Below are 24,323 nucleotides of genomic sequence, written 5' to 3' on the forward strand. Positions count from 1 at the left end.
CGCTCAAAGTCACCGTCGGTCCTTTCATACTTTTGATCACATGACGATAACGCATGGTCGTTTTTCCATTATTGAATCAGCAGCGCACTTAGAAATACATTTTTTTTGTTTGTTTTTATGCTGTTTGACTGAAGCTTGTCTTTGAAGCATTCATGTGTGAGCCACACTGTGTATGTAAATGCTGCTGATAAGTTTGTCTATGACTGCAATCCCATAGTTGACCAGCAGATGGCTGTGCTTTATTTTTCTTGACATTACGTTGGGTTGTTGTCACTTCCGGTTCAGGTTTTACTTTCCTCGCTTTGTTACTTAAAGGGCAACCGACGTCATTTTTTTGTTTTTTAACTGACATCAGAAAAACGTTTTATAGCATCTAAAATATCCAAAACACGCAGTATGATATTTTTAGTCAAATGCAAAACACCAATAAAAATGACTTAAAGTGTCCAAAATGTGCAAAAAATTGAGCTGCGAATTGGGCATTTTCAGAAAGTCCCGCCCCCAGTTCGTGACGTCACGCCAAGACGTCTTTGCATTGCTGGAGAATCAAAACAATGGCTTCAGATTCGGAGAATATTCTTTCTTGTTACACATCCAGTTATGAATATGATTCAAATAGTTCTGAAGAGGAAAGCATACATGTTTGCAATCGATTAAAGAATTTATTCCGTGTCATTTTGAGGCAAACAAAAATGGCGACAAGCTCCCGTGAGGATTGAATCAGCCCGTTTCCACAGGCTGATAAATTCCTTTCATGGAGCTTGGACTCCCTCTGCTGGCGGCTTTTGGGTGTAACACATGGTTTAAAAAAAAAACAGTACAGCAAAATGAATTGACGTGATGGAAAGACGCTACAATGCGTCTTTTTTACGGTAAGGAGGCGGTCCTTTTCTGACGTCACGTACGGACTCGTAACAAACTCAAAAACAAGACTTCCTGAATGTTCATCGCGAGTCTTAAAAGGTAAAATATAGCTATATGCGGTGGAATCGTATTAAAATACGCCCAGTAGAAGTCATTTGAAGCCATTTTACAAATTATGGACACGTCGGTTGTCCTTGAAGTTTTATTTTCACTGAAAAGACGGCGAGAAAGGATATGCTTTATCGCTATACTGTTTAGCAAGGAAAAGATAAAAAGGACAAAGATCAAAACTTCCATTTCTGACGGAAAGCAGGCAAAGTGGTTTTTGTGATTGGTCAAGAACGCAGCAGTGAGGGGGGTTGGTTTAAACGTTCAAGAGACAGGCAGACGACAGTGAGAGAATTTCAACTTTGATAGTTGAAAAGCAGAGTGTAGACTGCAAGGTTAAAATATCCCATCAATCAGGCTCCAAAAACAACCCGCACAAGCCATCTGTACACTTGATGCAAAAAGGTATCAACCCAGCTAAACAGAACACAATTGATGAGGAACTAGGTAAAATTATCGCAGAGAAAGCACCTACAAGGGATCATTCCTCAAGATGGTGAAAGAAGAAGGTTACGTTCCTCATCAAGTGTTTAATGCTGATGAAAGCGGCCACTCCATTCCATCAAGTCATTAACGACCATCACAAAGGTAGATAAAATGACTTTACTATATAGTACAGTTTATGTCTTTATTTATAATACCATAGCATGTTTATTATACATAAAATAAGGTATATTTTGTGTAGTTTTTAAGGCTTAGGAAATTAGAAAGTAGAAAGAAAATGATGTTTTAAGGGGACCTGGGAACGGATTATATTCATTTTAATGGTTTCCTATGGGAAATTAATTTTTGGGATACACACTTGGTCTGGGAACCAATTAAGTTTGTAAGCCAAGGTATCACTGTACTGAAATGAATGAAATGCGTTACATTACCTCTAGATGTATAACAGATATTTCTTAATTGCATATGACTATTTTCAACATGAATATTATTGCAAGATTTCAAATGATTGCAACATTTCAAATTCAACACAGACAGCAAACACCATCAGTTGTCAAATCGTTACTGCACTTTGCTCTTTCTGAAAAAGCAAACTCACAAAATAGCAAGAAAATAGCACGCCATTAAATTCACAACGGGTAGCCAGCTAATGGCTGATAAACAAATCTTGACGTTCCACTGCCTAAAGTGCAACATGACTTTTTAAAAGTAACAATACGATTGACTGGATTTCACAAAGTCCTCAGCATGCATTTCACCGCTTTAAATTTGCATAAAATATAGTAATACGTATATTAAAAAAAAAACAAGTACATTCACGGCCCGGCTGCTCTCACCTGCCACCTCCTTCGTTGATCTTTGGGTTCATCGTGTCAAGTCAATGCGTATTTTTGTACTTCCGGGTTAACCTGCCTGGTGTTGGCCCTAATGCGTGGCTAATTGATAAAACAACACTTCTTTAGGAAAGGACAGGATTATGAAGGATGACTTAAAATTGTGTTTAATATAAAGAACAGATTCAATGTTTTTGTATTTTAAAGACCAGAATTAATGTTTTTTTGTATTTCAAGTAAAATTTACGTCACTCGCCATTCATGTTTGTTGTGTTCAGTTGACTTCTTCTTCGTTGGTGTCTCCTCGTCATTTACTAAAAGGACTACGGATGTATGATGCGCTGTAGTGCTACACCGCCCCTCAGAGGCCGAAGCGTGCACAGCAGGAACAAGCACAACAACTGAAGACACTGAAGCCACCTGCGTTAATGGCGTGTTAAAAAAATCGCGCAGTTAAAACGATTTGGCATTGTGTTAAGAGCACTTTTGTCTTTTATTTGACATATTGAAGAATCAGTTGTAGGCCAACACACACGCGCGCACACACACACGCGCGCGCGTTTTGTATAGAGTTGGCGATAACACTTAATGGTCTTTGCTCCTCTCTACTGGTGAACATGAGAAGTGTAAAAACAAGGAAACAAAATGCGTTTGATTCCTTACCATAACTTCATAATTTTTATTTACTTTAGCGGTATTTTCACTTTTTCAGATTTTAATTTTCTGCTCATAATTGCTCCAGATGACACAAACTGTTTTGTTTTAATATATATCTGCCGAAATAACGAATGAATATAATATATATCTGCCAAAATAACGAATGAATATGCACACAGTTGAATTACAACTTTTATTAATCATGGAATCATCACAGTGCGCTTTTTTTGTTACATCAGCAAATGATTAAAGTTAAACCAAAGAGGGCAAAAAAACAATTTTTTTAAATCACGGAAAGGTAAAAAAACAAGGTAAGACTCAAAATTATAAATCAAATTTGAACGTGAAGTTTTCTTGAAAAGCCAAATCAACCTGTTTTCAAACAGAAATAACAACATGAAACTGCTCATTTTTGCGTATTTTTTCACTCTGTGTTTTGTTGTTTGTCGAATCTGTGCTTTTGGGTGCCTTGTTTTATTTTTTGTACACGTTTTTCCCCCAATGCTGATTGAAAGGCTCAGACCACCTGTAATATTTCAAAGCGAGAAAAAAAATTAAATAAAAAAATACCACTAATAATTACGAGTTAGTCTTGACAGTGTTTTGATCTTTTTTTTTTTAACTTTCCTTACAACCTTGTTTTTTAACACGTGTGCCCGCACACGCACTTCATGTATGTGGTTACTGTTTGAATAAGAAGAATAGTCATCATAATCCGTTTATTTCTGCTTCTACATACACTGGATTTCAATGAAAGTTCCTTTTGGAACATACGCAGACATGAATTACATTTAAAAAATATATTATTCTTTTTTTTTTTTTCCTACCGGGGCGAGAGGAGCCTCTTGAACAGAGTTGCATTTAATATATTATATTTCTATCTATAAAAGGTTATTTTTATTTGAAACTACGTCACTTGGCGGCGAGACGGACGAATGGCAGTTGTAGTTTAATCTGCACAACCTTTTGGGGATTTACGGTCATTTTTGAATGTACCGTAATGTCAAAACTTGATTCAATAACACGAATGCGTTGGTCACAATGAGACGCGACACGCGGAAGTGACGTATACGGAGGCGGAGGGGAGTCAAGTGATTCATTCAGGGGCACTTAGTTAGTGAGCTCGAAAATCCATATCAGGAATCTATCGCCATTTGTCATGTTTAAGGTGACCCAATTGACTATTTATTAAGGTATTTGGAGGGGGGGTGGGGTTGTTTCTAGAAGTCTTGTTTTATTTAACTTGCGAATTTTTTATCGCGTCGCGGTGCTCTCCTCCGAACATATTCAAACCGAAAGCTATTTCTTCGAACAGCACCCAAACGCAACAGCTTCCCCTGTTGGAGGATTTAAAGACTTTCTGTCTTTAAATAAAATCAGACGCGTGTGTTAAATCAATAAATACACACAAAAAACGTGAAGAGTTCACTCGCCTCCAATCCTACATTATATTACACACAGTTCTTTTTTTTCAACATTAAAAAGACAAATAATGAAAAAAAGAGCACAGACTTGCGGCCAGTCGTCATCATATCCACACTTTTTAAGTTTACAAACGTCACCAAATTTGTCTTTCCTGAGCTGTTTGCATTTCGCCGACAAATGCGTCTCTCTCAAAGTTACATTCGTTTCCGATCCGGCGTGAATAAATGCTCATTTCATTGTTTTTTTCCCTTTCTTTCTATTAAAGACAACTGCAAATGTGCTTTTTTAATCAAAATACACATACTCAAAAAATAAACGAAAAGAAACATCTTAACAAAATAAGACAAAAAATGTTAGCGTTAAATGTGTTTAAATCGACGCCATGTCTTTATATTAACCTGCTGCCCTTTTGAGGAACTTACGGTAGTCCTTTAATGACCTGTGCGATTTTTTTTTTGGGGGGGGGACTTCCGCTTTGTTTACTTTTAACTTTTAGGGGTATTAAATTGTCTTTTTTTTACGTGTTAGCGAATTGAGGTCGGCGGTGTTGGGTTATCTAAATGAACTAGGGGATTTTCACAGTGTTTTCCTAATTTTAACGTTTTGGGGGATTGGTGGGGAAAGGCATAACAGTCTGATATGACCCCCCCCCCCCCCAACCGCCCCAAAATGTCGTGTTTGCACATGAACCCAAACTTTAGCTGAGCTAACCACCACAATCTCCCTGCTTGACTTTCATCTTTCTCGCTTTTTTTTCTTTATTAATTTTCATTAGTTCACTTTGTCGACTTCCTCGACCACGCCGAGAGAAAATAAAAATAAAAAATAAAACACACTTATTTCTGTGTTTCCCCATACTTTCTCTTTGCTTCTAGAAAATATATATGTATATGTTCATATATACAGTGATACCTTGGCTTACGAACTTAATTGGTTCCCAGACAGTGTGTAATGCGAAAAGTGTGTATCCCAAAAAATAATTTCCCATAGGAAACCATTCAAATGAGAATGATCCGTTCCCAGGTCCCCATAAAACATTACTTTCTAATTTTCTAAGCCTTAAAACTACACGAAATATACCTTAGTTTATGTATAATAAATGTGCTGTGGTATTGTATTAAAGAAATAAACTGTACTGTATTATAAAGTCATTTTATTTACCTTTGTGATGGTCGTTGATGGCTTGATGCAATGGAATGGCCGCTTTCATCAGCATTAAACATTTGATGAGGAACGTAGCCTTCTTCTTTCACCATCTTGAGGAATGATCCCTTGGAGGTGCTTTATAATTTTATCTAGTTCCTCATCAATTGTGTTTTGTTTAGCTGGGTTGATAGCATGTACAAGTGTACAGATGGCTTGTGCGGGTTATTTGTGGAGCCTGATTGATGGGATATTTTAACCTTGCAGTCGACACTCTGCCTTTGAACTATCAAAGTTGAAACTCTCACACAAGACTGGGGGCGGGGAATAGAGGACCAAAACAAGCCGGCTGCCATTTTCTTGTTAGAACGGGCTAGTTCGCGAACGACACATCACTCATTGTGGGAGCTCCGTGTGTATCCCGAAAAATAGTTTGTATGCCAAGGTAACATTTGCATAAATTTAACGTTCGTAAACAGAAATGTTCGTAAGTCAAGGGGTTCGTAAACTGAGGTATCACTGTATACTGCATTTAAGAATGAAGGGGTAAGGACCGTTGGCTTTCTCAACACAACAACGACGTCACGTCAGAAACGAGAAAGAAATATCAGAAGACACGCGAGAGAAGACGCTTCGTTGGCTGTCCTGCAGGACACCCAGAAGACCGACATCAGCACGGATCACCGCCAACAAGGCCACCAACCACAGGAAGGATGGCGAGCGATGTTAGCTCCCGGTGCAAGTCGCCGAGATTCACTTGAGTGAAAGAAACCAGTGAGTTTTCTGGCAAGCGGGACCCCATCGCCCTCCCGCGGGACCACCCTGCCACGCCCAATCCCCCGCGGGAAACCGTTTTTAGCATTTGTTTTGGATTCCGGTTGAAGGGCTCCGGACTCGTGGGCTCTTTTCCCTCACGAGAAAATCGATTTGGCATCCCCTCGAACACCGGTATCCAAGTCAAGGCCCGGGGGCCAAAACTGGCCCGCCATATCATTTTTTTCGGCCCATGAAAGCAAATCAAATTCCATGCTCATCAATCGAGCTAGCTTACAAGCTAATTCTCTTTCTATTCAGCAAGCTGGCTAATATCTTATAATAATAATACATTTCACTTTACAGTCATAGGTTAAGTTTTCTGTGGGTGAGCAGCGGCAGCCACACGCGCCAGCGTTCACTCTACCCAGAAGTAAATAGATAAAGCTCGCTAACCAGCTAGTAGATAGCCAATAAATAGCTAGTTAGATAGCTATGCACCTAGATAGTTAAATCTCGTGAAAAATACTGACAATATGTGAAGTAATTTTGTACATCCGCTTAGTTGTCTGACAACTATAGGTAATTATTTCTTGATTGATTTGATTATTCTTACATCACACGTGTCCAAGTAAAGGCCTGGGGGCCAAATTTGGGCCCCCACATCATTTTATTCGGGCCACGAAAGCTAATCAAACTTGTGGAATTCCATCATGCTGGCTAAAGTCCCAACCAAAATTTCAAATTGTCCAATGTAACCACTATAATAGTCATTAATTTTTACCGTAAATTTGAAAACTACGTATTTCTCAATTTGTTGTGCGCTCTAATTTGGGAAAAAAATAGGGTCTGGAGGTCATGGTCGTAAGTTTGGGTGGTCGTAAGTCGGAGCTTACCTGTACAGGTAACCTCCGACTATGACCTACTCTACTTACGACCAACTCGACTTAAGACCGCCCATACTTACAACCACCACCTCCAGACGCTATTTTAAAATATTAATTCCACGCCTGGCACCGCAACGCGCTAGCAGGCCGGCAACACGTACGACAATTTTGCCAGCCAGCATCTCACTCTTGCACAGCAATCGACCGCGTGATGGCACCAGAGGGGCGGAGTTTGCCAGTCATTTAGCATCCGAGTCTCTATTCAAAATTTTGAATGGATTTCGACTTACAACCATTTCGACTTACGGCCATTTTTGACTTACGACCGTTTGACGGAACGGAACTCGGTCGGAAGTTGGATGTTACCTGTATGTACATAAACATCCTTATTGGGCTTTGTAGGGTTACAAGTGCAGCATGAATCGTTTACAAGTTAGCTTGAACAGCATTCTCGTAGCCAAAAAACGGAAGATTTTTTTAATCCGCGAGTGTAATCAAAATACAGGTAACTTACGACCGAGTTCTGTTCCGACCAAACGGTCGGAAAATCGAAATGGTCGTAAGTCGAAATCCATTCAAAATGTTGAATAGAAACTTGGAGGCTAAATGACTGGCAAACTCCGCCCCTCTGGTGCCATCACGCGGTCGATTGCTGTGCGAGAGTGAGATGCTTGCTGGCTGGCCAAAATTGTCCTACGCGTTGCCTGCCTGCTAGCTAGCGTGTTGCGGTGCCAGGCGTATATATTTTTTTTAAATAGGATCTGGAGGTCATGGTCATAAGTACGGGTGGTCGTAAGTCGAGCTGGTCGTAAGTCGGATGTTTGTTATCTTTAAATTCGTGAAGCGAAAGAGCGTACAAGTCGGCGAACCCGAAGGTGGATATCAAGAAGAACAAATGCTCAAACGGATTCCCGTAAAGCGACCAGAGGCAAATCGTGCGTCCGACGCACACCGGCCATCGATATCGTTTTTACCATGTGCTTTCGGCCATTTTGTTTTAGGGTGACGTGAGGATCTTCCCCTAGCCGGCCGGCGGATCACAGGATGCGTGGCGCCGAGCGGTCATTGGACACGGTCTTGCGGAGTCGGACGCCCCTCCTGATGGTGGTCAGCATGTCGCCGCTTGATGGTCCCGCCTCCTGGAGGGCGTCGCCGAGCCCGGAGGCGGGCGGGGCGGGGTCATCCGGGAGCGTCGGGAAAGGGAATTGGCCCTCGCCGAGGGCGTGGGCGCCCGCCACCAGCTCGCCGATTTTCTCCACCAGGCTGTGGCGGTTGGCGGCGAGCAATTTTTCTTCTTCGGTGCCGCCGCCGAGCCCCCCCGTCGCCCCCGTGGCGTGTTGCTGGGCGTAGACCTCCAGGGCGGCCCCCGACCCCCAGGCCGTGTTGGGGAGGCTCAGGCGCTTGGGCGACGCCTTCACATAATCAAGCGCTCCCTGGGCGTCGTCCAGTACGTAGACGCACTCCTCGCTGCCCACGCGGACCGGCGCCCCCGGAATGGTGGGGGTCTTAACGGGCACGATGGGGGGCCGGATGGGAATAGGGCCGGCGCTGGAGAGGGTGCGTCTCACGCCCGGCTTGGTGGACGGCGTTCTGCGGATGGTGGCGGTGCCCGGCGTACCGGATCCGGATCCGAGTCCGGAACCGGCGTGGAGGACGTGACCTCCGGGTCCCAGGACCCCGCTGGGCAAGCCGGCCGTGCTAGCGGGCCGCTTGGTTTGGATCATGCGCCGGTAATTCTGGGCGATGTTGGAGTGGCGGGGGATGGTGGACGACTTGTCAAAGTCCGTCTGGCCGTCCGGCCCGTCGGCGTCGCCGTTCACCGAGTAGCAGTCGTAATCGGAGCCTGAGGCAGAGGACACACAAAGGAAATGTTAGCCAGCAGCGGGTTCGAAGCGGGGAAATCCTTTCTCTGCTGTGCCTTTTCGGGGGTTTACAACTACAGTGATACCTTGACTTACGAACTTAATTGCTTCCCAGACAGAGTGTGTAAGGCGAAAAGTGTGTATCCCAAAAATCAATTTCCCATGGGAAACCATTAAAATGAGAATAATCTGTTCCCAGGTCCCCATAAAATATCATTTTCTACTTTCTAATTTAAAAAGCCTTAAAACTACACCAAATATTCCTTATTTTATCTATAATAAATGTGCTAAGGTACTATAATTAAGTAAATAAACTCTACTATGTAATAAAGTTGTTTTATTGACCTTTGTGATGAGGAACGTAGCCTTCTTCTTTCACCATCTTGAGGAATGATCCATTGTAGGTGCTTTCTCTGCCATAATTTTACCTTGTTCCTCATCAATTGCGTTCTGTTTAGTTGGGTTGATAGCTTTTTGCATCGAGTGTACAGATGGCTTGTGCGAGTTATTTGTGGAGCCTGATTAATGGGATATTTTAACCTTGCAGTGTACACCCTGCTTTTGAAATATCAAAGTTGAGACGAGTCCAAATTTCACTGTTTTCTATCCATTTTCTCTCTCTCTCTCTGTCGTCTGCCTGTCTCTTTAATGTTTAAACCACCTCCCCTCACTGCTGCGTTCTTGACCAATCACATGGCTTTAACCAAAGACTGGGGTGCGGGGAATAGAGGGGAAAAAAAGTTGGCGTAAACCGAGGTATCACTGTATCTTTATTGGGTAATTTCTGTGATATATCATTGTTCAATTTTAACTGCATATTGGAGGAATTTACATTATTTGATTTATTCCTATGTAAGTATTTAGAACATACAGTAGATATTTATTTATTTAGTATTTATTTATATATTCATCTTTATTGTTTGTTTGTTTGTGTTTGTTTATGTAGTTATTTGTGTACTTGTATGTATTTATTTATTCATCTGTTTATTTATTTGTATGGGTGTTTATTTATGTATTTATTTGTGTATCAATGTAGTTATTTATTTGTTTATTTATTTACTTAGTATTTATGTATTTGTTTATTTATTTAGTATTTATTTATGTATTTATTTTTATTTGTTTGTTGATTTATGTACTTATTTGTGTATTTTTATCTATTTATTTATTTATTCATTTACTTGTTTCTTTGGTCATTTATTTGTTTCTTTGTGCATTTATTTATTTATTTGTTTGTTTATTTATTTGTTTGTTTGTTATATTTAGTATTTATTGATGTATTTATTTTTATTTGTTTATTTGTCCATGTATGTAGTTATTTGTGTATTTGTATGTATTTATTTATCCATTTTATTTATTCATTTGTTTATTTATATGGTTATTCATTTATTCATTTATTTGTTTCTTTGTTTATTTCATTAGTTTCTTTGCGTATTTATGTATTTATGTGCGAATCTATTTATAATTGTATTTTATTTATTATTGTATCTATGCTTGTATGTGACTGTAGTGTCCTTGAGAGCTTTGGAAGGCGCTTGAAATAAAATGTATTATTTATTTCTTTATTTCTTTCTTTATTTATTCGTCTATTCTACTATTCGTCCATTCATCCATTCATCCATTCGTCCATTCGTCCATTCGTTCATTCGTGTATTCGTGTATTCATTCATTCATTCATTCATTCATTCATTCATTCATTCATTCATTCATTCATGTCTTCATATATTTATGTATTCATTCATTCATTCATTCATTCATTCATGTCTTCATATATTTATGTATTCATTCATTCATTCATGTATTCATATATTTATGTATTCATGTATTCATTCATTCATTCATGTCTTCATGTATTCATGTATTTATGTATTCATGTTTTCATTCATTCATTTATTTATGTAGTTGTTTGTTTATTTAGTTATTGTGTATTTATGTATTTGTTTATGTATGTACTTATTTATGTATGTATTTATCTGTTTCTCTATTTATTTTGTACTTTATTTATTGGATATATTTTAGATATTTATTTTATATTTTACTTTATATGACAACATTAAGGGGTGCGGCTGCCCGTATTAAAGTGGCTTTTCTCCGGGTACTCCGGTTTCCTCCCACGTTCCTAAAACATGCATGGCGGGTTGACTGGGCTCTTCAAAATATTCTCTTGGTGCGATGGCGAGTGCGGACGGGTGTTTGCCCTGCGATTGGCTGGCAACCAGTTCAGGGTGTACCCGGTCGATGTTGTGAAAGGCGGCCATTTTGAAGACGAGTCCCACCTTGAGACGGGATGGTGTCCTCTGAGCAAGATGGCGTGGTGGTCTCGGTGCTGTATCCGCTGGAATACTGCAGGGAGTCTCGGCTGCTCTTCTGCTGCTCGCCGCTCAGGCCTCGAGTCAGAACCGTGGCCAGGTCGCCCCCGGCTGATGACGCCTCGTCACCAGCGTACTGCCACAGAAAGAAACAAAGGAAAGAAAATGACATTAATAAATCATTGATACCTTGGCTTACGAACTTAATTGGTTCACAGACAGATTGTGTAAGGTGAAAAGTGTGTATCCCAAAAATGAATTTCCCATAGGAAACCAATATAATGCGAATAATCCGTTCTCAGGTGCCCATAAAACACAATTTTCTACTTTCTAATTTTCTAAGCCTTAAAGGACAACCGACGTCACTTTTTTGTTTCTTAACTGACGTCAGAAAAACGTTTTTATAGCATTTAAAAAAGCCAAAACATGCAGTATGATATTTTTATTCAAATGCAAAACACCAATAAAAATGACTTAAAGTGTCCAAAATCTGCAAAAAAATTGAGCAGCGAATTGGGCATTTTCAGAAAGTCCCGCCCCCAGTTCGTGACGTGCATTGCTCCAGAATCAAAACAATGGCTTCAGATTGGGAGAATATGCTTTCTTTTTACACCTCCAGTTATGAATATGATTCAAATAGTTCTGAAGAGGAAAGCATACATGTTTGCAATCGATTAAAGAATTTATTCCATGCCATTTTGAGGCAACATTGGGCAGAAACGATCACCAGAAAAGAGGCACAAAATGGCGACCTCCAGTGGCCACCTCCGTTTCCACAGGCTGATAAATTCCTTATATGGCGCTTGGACGCCTTATTCTGGCGGCTTTTGGGTGCAACACAAGGTTGTCAGACCAAACAATACAGCAAAATACATTGACGTGATGGAAGGACTGCTACAATGTGTCTTTTTTTTGTCGGTCGGGGGCGTTCCTTTCGTGACGTCACGTACGGACTCGTCACCAACTCAAAAACAAGACTTCCTGAATGTTCAGCGCGAGTCTTAAAAGGTAAAATATAGCTATATGCGGTGGAATCTTTTTAAAATATGCTCAGTAGAATTCATTTGAAGCCATTTTACAAATTATGGACGCAACTTGTCCGGACTTTTTTGTTTCCTAACTGACATCAGAAAAACGTTTTATCGCATCTAAAATACCCAAAACACGAAGTATGATATGTTTGTGGTGTCACAGGAAGACGTCTTGCCTTGCTGGAGAATCAAAACAATAGCTTCAGTTTCGGACAATATGCTTTCTTGTTACTCATCCAGTTATGAATATGATTCAAATAGTTCTGAAGAGGAAAGCATACATGTTTGCAATCGATTAAAGAATTTATTCTGTGTCGTTTTGACGGGGGAAATGTAGCACCGAAGAGAGGCAGAAGAGGGCGACAAAGCTCCATGGAAAGCTGCATGGAAACGGGCTGATTAATTCCTTACAATTTTTGTCAGTGAATATCAAATAGATGCTCGGTGCCACACACAGAGATTCACCATGGCGTTATTTATGTGTTTACCTTCTAATTTCGCCATCAACATGTATGAACATGTTTTCAGACCAAATAAAGTACCGCATTGAGGTGATGCAAGTTATGTCCTTTCTCGCTGAGGGGCGTTCTTTCAGTGACGTCACGTACGGACTCGTCACCAACTCAAAAACAAGGCTTCCGGAATATTCAGTGCGAGTCTTAAAAGGTAAAATATAGCTATATGCGGTAGAATCTTTGTCAAATGCGCTCAGTAGAAGTCATTTGAAGCCATTTTACAAATTATGGACACAACTTGTCCGGAGACGTCGGTTGTCCTTTGAAACTACACAAAATATACCTTATTTTACGTATAATAAATGTACTATGGTATTATAATTAAAGACATAAACTACAGTATACTAAAGTGGTTTCATCAGCATTAAACACTTGATGAGGAACGTTGCCTTCTTCTTTCACCCACCATCTTGAGGAATGATCCATTGTAGGTGCTTTCTCTGCCATAATTTTACCTAGTTCCTCATCAATTGTCTTCTGTTCAGATGGGTTGGTAGCTTCTTGCATCAAGTGTACAGATGGCTTGTGTGGGTTATTTGTCGAGCCTGATTGATGGGAATTTTAACCTTGCAGTATACACTCTGCCCTTGAACTATCAAAGTTGAAACGAGTCCAAATTTACCTGTTTTCTAACCATTTTCTCAGTCTCTCTCTGTCTCTTTAAAGTTTAAACCACCTCCCCTTACTGCTGCGTTCTTGACCAATCACGTGGCTTAAACCAAAGACTGGGGTTGGGGAATAGTGGACAAAAACAGTTGGCTGCCATGTTATTTTTTGGATAACTATTAGATAGCTAGCCAAATAGCTAATATATAGCTAGCCAGATAGCCAGCTATATAGCTACTATATAGCTAGCCAGATAGCCAGCTAGAGAGCTAATAGATAGCAAATAGATAGCTCGGTAGCTAGCTAGATAGCTACCCAGCCAGTTAGACAGTTAATAGATAACTATTAGATAGTCATTATATAGCTATTAGATAGCGAGCCAAATAGCTAGCTGTATAGCTAATAGATAGCTAGCCAGATAGCCAGCTATATAGCTAATATATAGCTAGCCAGATAGCCAGCTAGATAGCTAATAGATAGCAAATAGATAGCTCGGTAGCTAGCTAGATAGCTACCCAGCCAGTTAGACAGCTGATAGATAACTATTAGATAGTCATTATATAGCTATTAGATAGCGAGCCAAATAGCTAGCTGTATAGCTAATAGATAGCTAGCCAGATAGCCAGCTAGACAGCTAATAGATAGCTCATAGATAGGTCGGTAGCCAGTTAGTTAACAGATATTGAATAGAATTTACAAGCAAAAATATCTATTTTAAAAGATCAAAACAGCATGAGTGGCATCTCGGTGTTGTGGAACTACTTTGAGGTGAATTGAGGAGCAACAGAATCCGGCAGGAAACCGTCAAGTTGCGTTTACCTTGGCGGCGGACGACATTCTGGGCCTCTGGGCCTCTTCGGGGTGGGCGGGGCCGCCACAGCCCTGCGCAGCGGGCGAGCCTTCGCTTTCCCGCAGCCTATCCAGCGGCGGCTCCTTCCTCCTCTGAGCGACTGCGACACCGCCGGCGGAGGCCGCGGGTTGCTCGTAGGAACCCGCTTTGGACCAGTCCTGAAAAATTCCGAATGTGGTTATTCCCAGACGGGAAGTTGCAAAGCCACATGAACAGTCAACTTGTCCGCTATGTAGCGGATTGGTCGCTTGTTTGGATTGACTGGTCGCCTCGCTCGCATCCTGTGAAGCGTTTCAAAGTCTGGGTGGGGGAACAGACGGAGAGGGTGTTTCCACATGACGGCAATATGGCCGCCGTGTGGAGTCGTTTAAAGGATAACCGACACCTCCGGACAAGTTGCGTCCATAATTTGTCAAATCACTTCAAATGACGTACAGTAAAGTCTCGTTATATCGATATCGGTTATATCGATAGTACCGCTTATTACGATATTATTTTCATTTCCCTTGTGCATTTCTCGTCTTTTTATGTATAATTAGTACCGTTTAGTACGATACCCGGTTATTACGAGAATCCGGTTATTACGGTGATCCTTTTCATCCCCCGCCGGCCATTTTTGTTGTTTATATCGATATATCCGTCGCGCCATTGGTCGACTTGGTCACATGAGCCGCCATCGGTCGCGCTATTGGTCGACTTGGCCGTGTGACTTTGTCACGTGACACGCCATCGGTCGCGCCATTGGTCAACTTGGTCACGTGTCTTGGTTACGTGTCACGCCATCAGTCGCGCCATTGGTCGACTTGGTCAGGTGACTTGGTTACGTGCCCAGCACCCGTGTAGCAGAGCCATTTTCATTTTCAGACGCTAGCTCGTGTGTAGCAGACGAGATTGAAGTGTTTGTGTTAAAAGGTAAAAATGGGAAGCAGAAGAAGATTGATGACTTTTTTAAATTGTATACATAATACAGTAAGATGTAAGCGTTGCACTTTCCCTGTTGTGTTATGTACATGCCCACTGTACTGTATATGAATGCAATCGTTTTTTTGCAACAATGTTTCTTGTTTTGTCTGCTGAAGCGCGATGATTTTGAAAATTATTAACATTCCATACTGTGTATTAAAGGACAGCCGATGTCACTTTTCATTCAAATGCAAATAAAAATGACTTCACGCCAAGACGTCTTGCATTGCTTGTGAATCCAAACAATGGCTTCAGATTCGGATAATATGCTTTCTTGTTACACATCCAGTTATGAATATGTTTCAAATACACTGTAGTTCTGAAGATTAAAGCATACATGTTTACAATCATTAAAGAATTATATGTGCCATTTTAAGGCAACATTGGGGGAACATCTCTCACCCAAAAAAAAGGGAGCTAATGGCCAGCTCCGTTTCTTATATGGCGCTTGGCTGCCCTCTTTTGGCGGCTTTTGTTTAATGCAGTTCGGCGCAGGATCGGATATATCGATAGTCCCGGTTATATCGATATTTTTTCGGACTCCCTTGGATATCGATATAACGAGACTTTACTGTATTTGAATCATATTCATAACTGGATGAGTGAACAACAAAGGATCTTTTTTCCGAATCTGAACTTTCTGAAGCCATTGTTTTGATTCTGGAGCAAGGCAGTTTGTGAAGGAGTTTCCTGACGTGACATCACGAACAAGGGGGCGGGACTTTCTGAATCTCTCCAGTTTCGAGCTCATTTTGTGGCAGTTTTGGGCAACTTTAACTCATTTTTATTGGTGTTTTGCATTTGACTAAAAATATCAGCTTGTGTGTTTTTGGCTATTTTAGATGCTAGAAAACGTTTTTCTGATGTCAGGAAACGGTGTCGGTTGTCCTTTAAAATAAAGAAAAATACAAAAAGAAAGGAAGACAGGAAGCAACCATGACACTTGAAAGCTTGTGCGAGGGAAGGAACCAAGGTGGTGATGAGCAGGCAACGTGGGAAGGGGGTCAGGGGTCGTGCATCGATGGCGGACAAACCTTCCAGGTGGGAACCTTGCCGGATGTGGGAGAGGAGGAGCAGGAACCGGAGGGGCGGCAATGGGGTGGGGGCGCGGTGACGGGAAGGGTGACAGAGTGAGGCCTGGGCGAGCCAGAGTGAGCGAGAGCGGGGCGGAAGGTAGCGAAGCACGAGCCGAACTGCGAAGCAGGAGAGACAAGGTCACATGATCAGCGGGGTCAAGGAGGTAAAGCAGAAGGGGGGGGGGCAGCAAATGACGGCTAGCTGCTGCTCATGCACCACAATCAGGCAAAGTAGCAGCATCTACTTTGCGTTAGCACGAGATGAGCTAAAGCACGGCCTTTGGCATGTTTGAAAGACTTCATTTAGAGCACAGGTGTCCAAGTCAAGGCCCGGGGGCCAAATCTGGCCCGTCACGACATTTTTTGCGGCTCGCAAAATCAAAGCAAACTTGTGAAATTCCACGCTCATCTAGCTAGCTCGCTAGATGAGCGTGGAATTTCACAAGTTTGATTTGCTTTTCGCAACCAGCTAGCTAGCGTCTGAGCTAGCTAGCGACCGAGCTAGCTAGCGACCGAGTGAGCTAGTGACCCAGCAAGCGAGTGACAGAGCGAGCTAGTGACCGAGTTAGCTAGTGACAGAGCTACCAAGCGACCGAGCTAGCTAGTGACCTCTTTCTATTCTATTCAGAAACTGGCTAATCGCTTCGATCACTGGTGTCCAAGTCAAGGCCCGGGGGCCAAATATGGCCCGCCACATTATTTTATTCAAGCAAATAAAACTGGTGAAATTCCACGCTCGTCTCTTGAGCTGGGTAGCAACTGAGCTAGCTAGCGACTTATCTAGCGGGCGACCTCTTTCTATTCTATTCAGCTATCTGGCTAATCACTTTGTTGGCAGCACTTTTGGACTTACGGTGGTTGGCGAGTTGCATTCGCTGACCGACTGACACGTTTCGGAGGCCTCCGACGACGCCGAGCTGGACGACTTCTGCCAAACAAAACACACACATGCAATCAAACGTTAAAAAAATAAATACATACATACAGTGATACCTTCGCTGGCGAACTTAATTGGTTCCCAGACAGAGTGCGTAAGGCGAAAAGTGTGTATCCCAAAAAATAATTTCCCATCGGAAACCATTAGATTGAGAATAATCCGTTCCCAGTTCACCATAAAACATTATTTTTCTACTTTCTTATTTCCTAAGCCTTAAAATTTCATCAAAAAAATATACCTTGTCTTATGTATAATAAATGTGCTACGGTATTATAATTAAATAAATAAACTGTACTGTATAATAAAGTTGTTTTATTGACCTTTGTGATGGTCGTTGATGGCTTGATGGAATGGAGTGGCCAGTTTCATCAGCATTAAACATTTGATGAGGAACGTAGCCTTCTTCTTTCATCTTGAGGAATGATCCATTGTAGGTGCTTTCTCTGCCATCATTTTACCTTGTTCCTCATCAATTGTGTTGTGTTTAGCTAGGTTGATAGCTTTTTGCATCAAGTGTACAGATGGGTTGTGCGGGTTATTTGTGGAGCCTGATTGATGGGAAATTTAACCTTGCAGTCTACACTCTATCAATAAAGTTGAAACAAGTCCAAATCTCACGGTTTTCTCTTCATTTTCTCACTCTCTCGTCTGCCTGTCTCTTTAATGTTTAAACCGCCTCCCCTCACTGGTGCGTTCTTGACCAATCACGTGGCTTGAACCGAAGACTGGGGGCGGGGAATAGAGGACAAAAATGAGTCGGCTGCCAGTTTCTTGTTAGGAGAACGGGCTCGTTCGACACATCACTCATTGCGGCGCTCCGTGTGTGTCCCGAAAAATAGTTTGTACGCCAAGGTAAAATTGTCATAAATTTAACATTTGTAAACCGAAAAGTTCGTAAGCCAAGGTATTACTGTACCCCAAAGCCAAACCGATTGGGTCCCACCTGACTGGTGATGTCGGAGGGCATTGGCGAGGGGGGCTTGGAATACACGTTGGCGTCCTGAGAGACGAAACCCGAGTCGTGGGACGAGACGCTGCTAAGGCGATGGGCGGCCATGCCTCCCGCAGGCCCCCCGGGCTGGCACGGCAGGCTGCTGCGGTAGCGATACGAGGACGAGGAAGACGATGTGGGTGAGTGGGGCAGAGAGCCGCCGCCGACTGGGCCTCCACCGCCGGACGAGCGGGAGGCGCTACTGTGGGCGCTGTTCACGCTGCTGTGGGGGTGTGTTCGTGTGTGTGTGTGTGTGTGTGTGTGTGTGTATGTGTGTGAGAATGTGGATGTGTTTGGGGCGGGGGAAAAGAGGAAAAATGGGGGAGGGGTGGTGTCAGCTCAGGTGCATCAAGGTAACACACAGTCACACGTCAACATTTTCAGCGCCTGACTCGCATGTTTTGATTTGAATCGTGTCAGGTTTCGTGTGTTTGTGTGTGTGTGTGTGTGTGTGTGTGTGTGTGTGTGTGTGTGTGTGTGTACCTGCACATGCTGCTTTTGCGTGAGCTGGAACTGCTGGGTGAAGAGGGCGGAGTCTGATAGGACCAGCTGTAATCGGACCCCTTAAGGTCAATAATCACCTGAAGACACACACACACACACACACACACACACACACACACACACGCACACAAATGAAAAATATTCGAGGACCGTTAAAAATGTCCTCACTACATATGGTATAAAAGAATCATTATAGTCCTCATAAGAATAGTCATACAAACATACGAATGAAGAACTCTTGAGGACCGGCAAAAATGTCCTGATTACGTACAGTATAAAGTCATTTTTGTCCTCATAATAATAGTCATACAAACATATACAGACATGCACACATAAACAAAAAACATTTGAGGACCGGCAAAAAAAATGTCCTCACTACGGTTGGTATAAAATAATGATTATTGTCCTCATAAAAATATTCATACAAACACACACACACACACACACACACACACACACACAATGGAAAAACTTTTTAGGACCGGCGAAAATGTCCTCACTATGTATGGTATAAATTCATTCTTGTCCTCATAAGAATAATCATACAAACAAGCGCACACACACACATACACACACACACACACACACACACACACACAAACACATTTTTTTCTAGGCGTGTATATTGCTGATCCGTGTGTGTGTGCATGTGTGTGTTAGTTTGTGGTTGTGTGTGTGTGTAATGTGTCACCTGTTCACTGGCAGGGGGCAGCTTGTGTGGGTCTGTGGTCAGCACTGTTAGGTCATCAATGATGGCCTGCAGGTGTGTGATCTCCCCCAACATGGCAATCTCGCCATTCTGGACAACAGGAACGGAAACAGTTACAGTATAATCACACACACACACACACGTACGAAAAACGTGTATGGACTGGCTAAAAGGTCCTCACTTGTCAAAATGTCCTCACTACGCATGGTTTAAAATCCTAGTGGTCCTCACAATAAAAGCCAAACAAACACACACAAACACAGACATATGCACACGCACGAAAAACTTGTGAGGACCGACCAAATGGTCCTCACTTGTCAAAATGTCCTCACTATGTACAGTATAAAATCATTGTGGTCCTCAGAAGGACAGTCATACAAACACACACACACAAAACACACTCTTGCACGAAAAACGTGTGAGGACCGACCAAATCGTCTTCACTTGTCAAAATGTCCTCACTACGTACAGTATAAAATCATTGTGGTCCTCAGAAGAACAGTCATAAACACACACACACAGATGAAAAACTTGTGAGGACCGGCCAAGTGGTCCTCACTTGTCAAAATTTCCTCAATACGTATGGTTTAAAATCCTAGTGGTCCTCACAATAAAAGCCAAACAAACACACATATGCACACGCACGAAAAACTTGTGAGGACCGGCTGAAAGGTCCTCACTTGTCAAAATGTCCTCACTACGCATGGTTTAAAATCCTAGTGGTCCTCACAATAAAAGCCAAACAAACACACACACACACACACAAAACACACAAATGCGCGAAAAACGTGAGGACCGACCAAATGGTTCTCGCTTGTCAAAATGTCCTCACTACGTATAGTTTAAAACAATTTTGGTTTTCAGAAGAATAGTCATACAAACACACACACAGATGAAAAACTTGTGAGGACCGACCAAAAGATACTCACTTGTCAAAATGTCCTCTGTACGTATGGTAGAAAATAATTTTGGTCCTCTGAAGAATAGTCATACAAACACACACACACAAACAAACGCATACGCACACGCACGAAAAACCTGTGAGGACCGACCAAATGGTCCTCACTTGTCAAAATGTCCTCACTACGTATGTCGATGAGAAGGTTTCTTCAGCCGTCATCTGTACAAAAGTGAAGGTTTCGGACGTTTCGCCTCCTATCCAAGAGGCTTCGTCAGCGAACTAAAGTCTGACTGGTCGTATCGGCCCCATTTATATATCCCTAATGTCCAGACATGGTGGCGCCGGACACAGCTATGATAGGTCCCTACTCTCAGGTTGGGAGGGGCGGGGGACCCCTCCCTGTGGCCCCACTGATTGTTCCTACATTCCTGACTAACGATTGGCCTATTACCCCCACTGCCCCCGGTATCACCTCATCAGCATAACGACCCTCATCAGCATTGCGAAAGTTGCCTAACCTGTTTTGCCTAAGCAGGCTATTGTATGAACGATCCAAATTGAACCTCACCCCACCAGACCGATTTAACGAAGGATTTTGTTGTTTTATAAGAATCACTTCTTTTACGCCCCTTTCAAACCATCTATGTTCTTTCGCTAAGATTTTAACCTCATTGTCGTCAAATGAGTGGTTGCTAGCTTTTAGGTGCAAATGTACTGCCGATTGAGGCCCACTAGTATTATCCCTGCGATGTTGATAAAGTCTTTTTTTGAGAATTTGTTGAGTCTCCCCAATGTACTGCTCTTTACAATTTTCATTCTTACAATGTATGGAATAAACTACATTACTTTGTTTTTCATTTGGTAGCCTATCTTTTGGATGCACTAATTTTTGCCTTAACGTGTTTATCGGTTTGAAATAAGTAGGAATGTTGCCAAAGGACTCTTTGTAATTTTTCAGAAACTCCTGCAATGTACGGTACTGCTACTCCTCTCCTTTTTGAATCTTGAGAATTATTGGTTTCGTTCGCTATTCTTTCTTTCTGACATTTGTTGAATGACCACTGAGGGTACCCACAGTTAGTGAGTGCTCTCCTGATATGTTTTGACTCCTTTTCTCTACCTTCAGTGCTAGTTGGTATTAGTTTAGCCCTATGCTGGAGGGTTCTGATAACTCCTAGTTTATGTTGTAAAGGGTGGTTAGAGTCAAAAAGTAAGTATTGGTCAGTGTGCGTAGCCTTCCTGAAGACTTCTGTTTTTAGCGCTCTGTCCTCTTTTATAATTACTTTACAATCCAAGAAGGCTAGTTGGTTCTCTTGAATGTCCTCACGAGTAAATTTAATGTTGAAGTCTACAGAGTTGAGGTGATCTGTGAAGGATTGAATTTCTTGTTTCTTAATTATGACAAAAGTATCGTCCACATATCTAAACCAGTGTCTAGGTTTTGTCCCTGGGAAGGATGTGAGGGCCTGTTTCTCCATCTCTTCCATGTAAAGATTAGCCACTATGGGTGAAACTGGTGAGCCCATAGCACAACCATGAATTTGTTTATAAAATTTTTCCCGAAATTGAAAATACGTAGTATTAAGGCAGATTTCTAATAATTGGCAGATGTGATCCGGTTTAAGTTTGGTTCTTTCATGCAGAGAAACATCCGCCAGCAGCCTCGTCCTCACCACTGAGACTGCTGCTGGGGTTGGGACAGATGTAAAGAGAGAAGTCACATCGTATGATGCCAAAGTTTCCTCAGGTTCCAATATGAGGTCTTTGATCCTCTCTACAAACCCTGTGGTATTCTCTACGTGATATTCAGTGTTACCAACCAACGGAGCTAAAATAGTTTTTAAATATTTGGCTACATTGTATGTAGAGGAGTCAATGCTACACACAATGGGTCTGAGGGGGAACCCTTCTTTATGTATTTTTGGCAGGCCATAGATACATGGCGTGGCCTCTCCCGGGTATAATCTAAAATACATCTGCTTGTCTATATGTTTTCCTTTCTCTAACTTTTGGAGACAGTCAATCATTTCTTTCTTGTATCTATTGGAAGGGTCCCTTTTTAGTTGCTCATACGTGTTAGAATCACTGATTAACCTATTTATTTTGTCTTCATAATCCAATGTGTTGAGAAGCACTGTGCATCTGCCCTTGTCTGCTGGCAAAATAGTAATATTTTTGTCTTTTTGTAGAGTAGTTAACGCCTTTCTCTCTTCTAATGTTATGTTAAATGGGGCCGATACGACCAGTCAGACTTTAGTTCGCTGACGAAGCCTCTTGGATAGGAGGCGAAACGTCTGAAACCTTCACTTTTGTACAGATGACGGCTGAAGAAACCTTCTCATCGATGGACCACTCCTGTACGACTGAGAGCTTATACAGACTCACTACGTATGGTATAAAATCATTGTGGTCCTCAGAAGAACAGTCATACAAACAAACACACACACACACACACACACACACACACACACACACACAGATGAAAAAAATTGTGAGGACTGGCCAAAAGGTACTCACTTGTCAAAATGTCCTCACTACGTATAGTTTAAAATAATTTTGGTCTTCAGAAGAATAGTCATACAAACACACAACACCCACACACACACAGATGAAAAACTTGTGAGGATCGACCAGTTATACAAACACACACACACACACACACACACCCATATGCACACGCACGAAAAACTTGTGAGGACCGGCGAAAAGGTCCTCACTTCTCAAAATGTCCTCACTATGTATGGTATACAATCCTAATGGTCCTCACAATTAGAGTCATACACACACACACACACACACACACACACATATATGCACACGCACGAAAAACTTGTGAGGACCGGCCAAAAGGTCCTCACTTCTCAAAATGTCCTCACTATGTATGGTATACAATCCTAATGGTCCTCACAATTAGAGTCATACAAACACACACACACACACACGGATGTGTAAAAATGTCCTGACTGACCACGACGGGCTGCAGGAAGGCGCTGAAGGTGCAGAATCGTCCCCTTTCCTCCACCAGGGCCCGTCGCACCGCCTGCTTCTCCATCTCCTCCATCAGAAGACACATGTCGGTCACATCCTGCATGGCGCTGTCCAGCTGAGGTTGAAGGTCACCTCGCCCTGAAGGAAAAAAAAAATTAGATGGGCCGCCATTCGGACGAGAGCACAGAGGGCCACACGCATCATCGCGCGGCGCTAACGTGAACGCGGTAATGGTTGATGCTAACATGCTAACAGCGGGCCTGATGATGAAACTTGTCCACCAGCCGACTCGGTGAAATGGAGATAAGTTGAAGATGTGACATAATGGCCATGCAAAATGGGAAGGTGGAGAACATGAAAGAAGCTTTGGCATGCATCATGCAAGGGTGTACAGTAATCCCTCGTTTTTCGAGGTTAATGGGACACAAAAAATGGGGAGCCTTCCGCTGTTAGCTTAGCGTATTAGCATGCATTCAGAAACGGGTACAAATTCTGCAGTAATATTGAAAGCACAACTTTGATTGATAATTACATTACACTAGATGACGTATTCTTTTTTACACGGAGTCCGGTTCATTTTTAACAGCTACCTATCTATTTGCTATCTATTAGCTATCTATCTATTGAGCTATTAGCTGTTTATTAACTATCTAGCTTTCTATCTATTTGAGTTACTTAGCTATTTATTTATCGAGCTATCTAGCTAGCTAGCTATTTGCTATCTATTAGCTATCTATCTATCGAGCTATCTAGCTAGCTAGCTATTCACTATCTATTAGCTATCTATCTATCGAGCTATTAGCTGTCTATTAGCGAGCTAGCTTTCTATCTATGTGAGTTACTTAACTTTCTATTTATATAGCTATCTATCTAGCTAGCTAGCTATTTGTTATCTATTAGCTATCTATTGAGCTATTAGCTGTTTATTAACTATCTAGCTTTCTATCTATTTGAGTTACTTAGCTATTTA

General features: G+C 41.9%; 1 protein-coding gene across 1 annotated transcript in view; it reads right to left on the reverse strand.

Annotated features, from left to right (window-relative positions):
* Positions 1–4,567: 4,567 nt before the first annotated feature.
* mtss2b (MTSS I-BAR domain containing 2b) overlaps positions 4,568–24,323 on the reverse strand; it is a 64,280-nt gene continuing 44,524 nt past the window's right edge. Inside the window, exons 7-14 of the mRNA XM_088991573.1 lie at positions 23,334–23,491; positions 19,447–19,554; positions 18,735–18,832; positions 18,204–18,474; positions 17,177–17,251; positions 14,254–14,442; positions 11,250–11,418; positions 4,568–8,957 (exon numbers count right to left, since the gene is read on the reverse strand). Of these exons, the coding sequence (XP_088847699.1) occupies positions 8,152–8,957; positions 11,250–11,418; positions 14,254–14,442; positions 17,177–17,251; positions 18,204–18,474; positions 18,735–18,832; positions 19,447–19,554; positions 23,334–23,491 (1,874 nt within the window). The 3' untranslated portion in view covers positions 4,568–8,151. The remainder of the gene's footprint in view (positions 8,958–11,249; positions 11,419–14,253; positions 14,443–17,176; positions 17,252–18,203; positions 18,475–18,734; positions 18,833–19,446; positions 19,555–23,333; positions 23,492–24,323) is intronic.

Source organism: Hippocampus bargibanti, linkage group LG03, assembly GCF_051943395.1.
Source record: "Hippocampus bargibanti isolate YZ-2025 linkage group LG03, ASM5194339v1, whole genome shotgun sequence".
NCBI classification, from domain to species: domain Eukaryota; kingdom Metazoa; phylum Chordata; class Actinopteri; order Syngnathiformes; family Syngnathidae; genus Hippocampus; species Hippocampus bargibanti.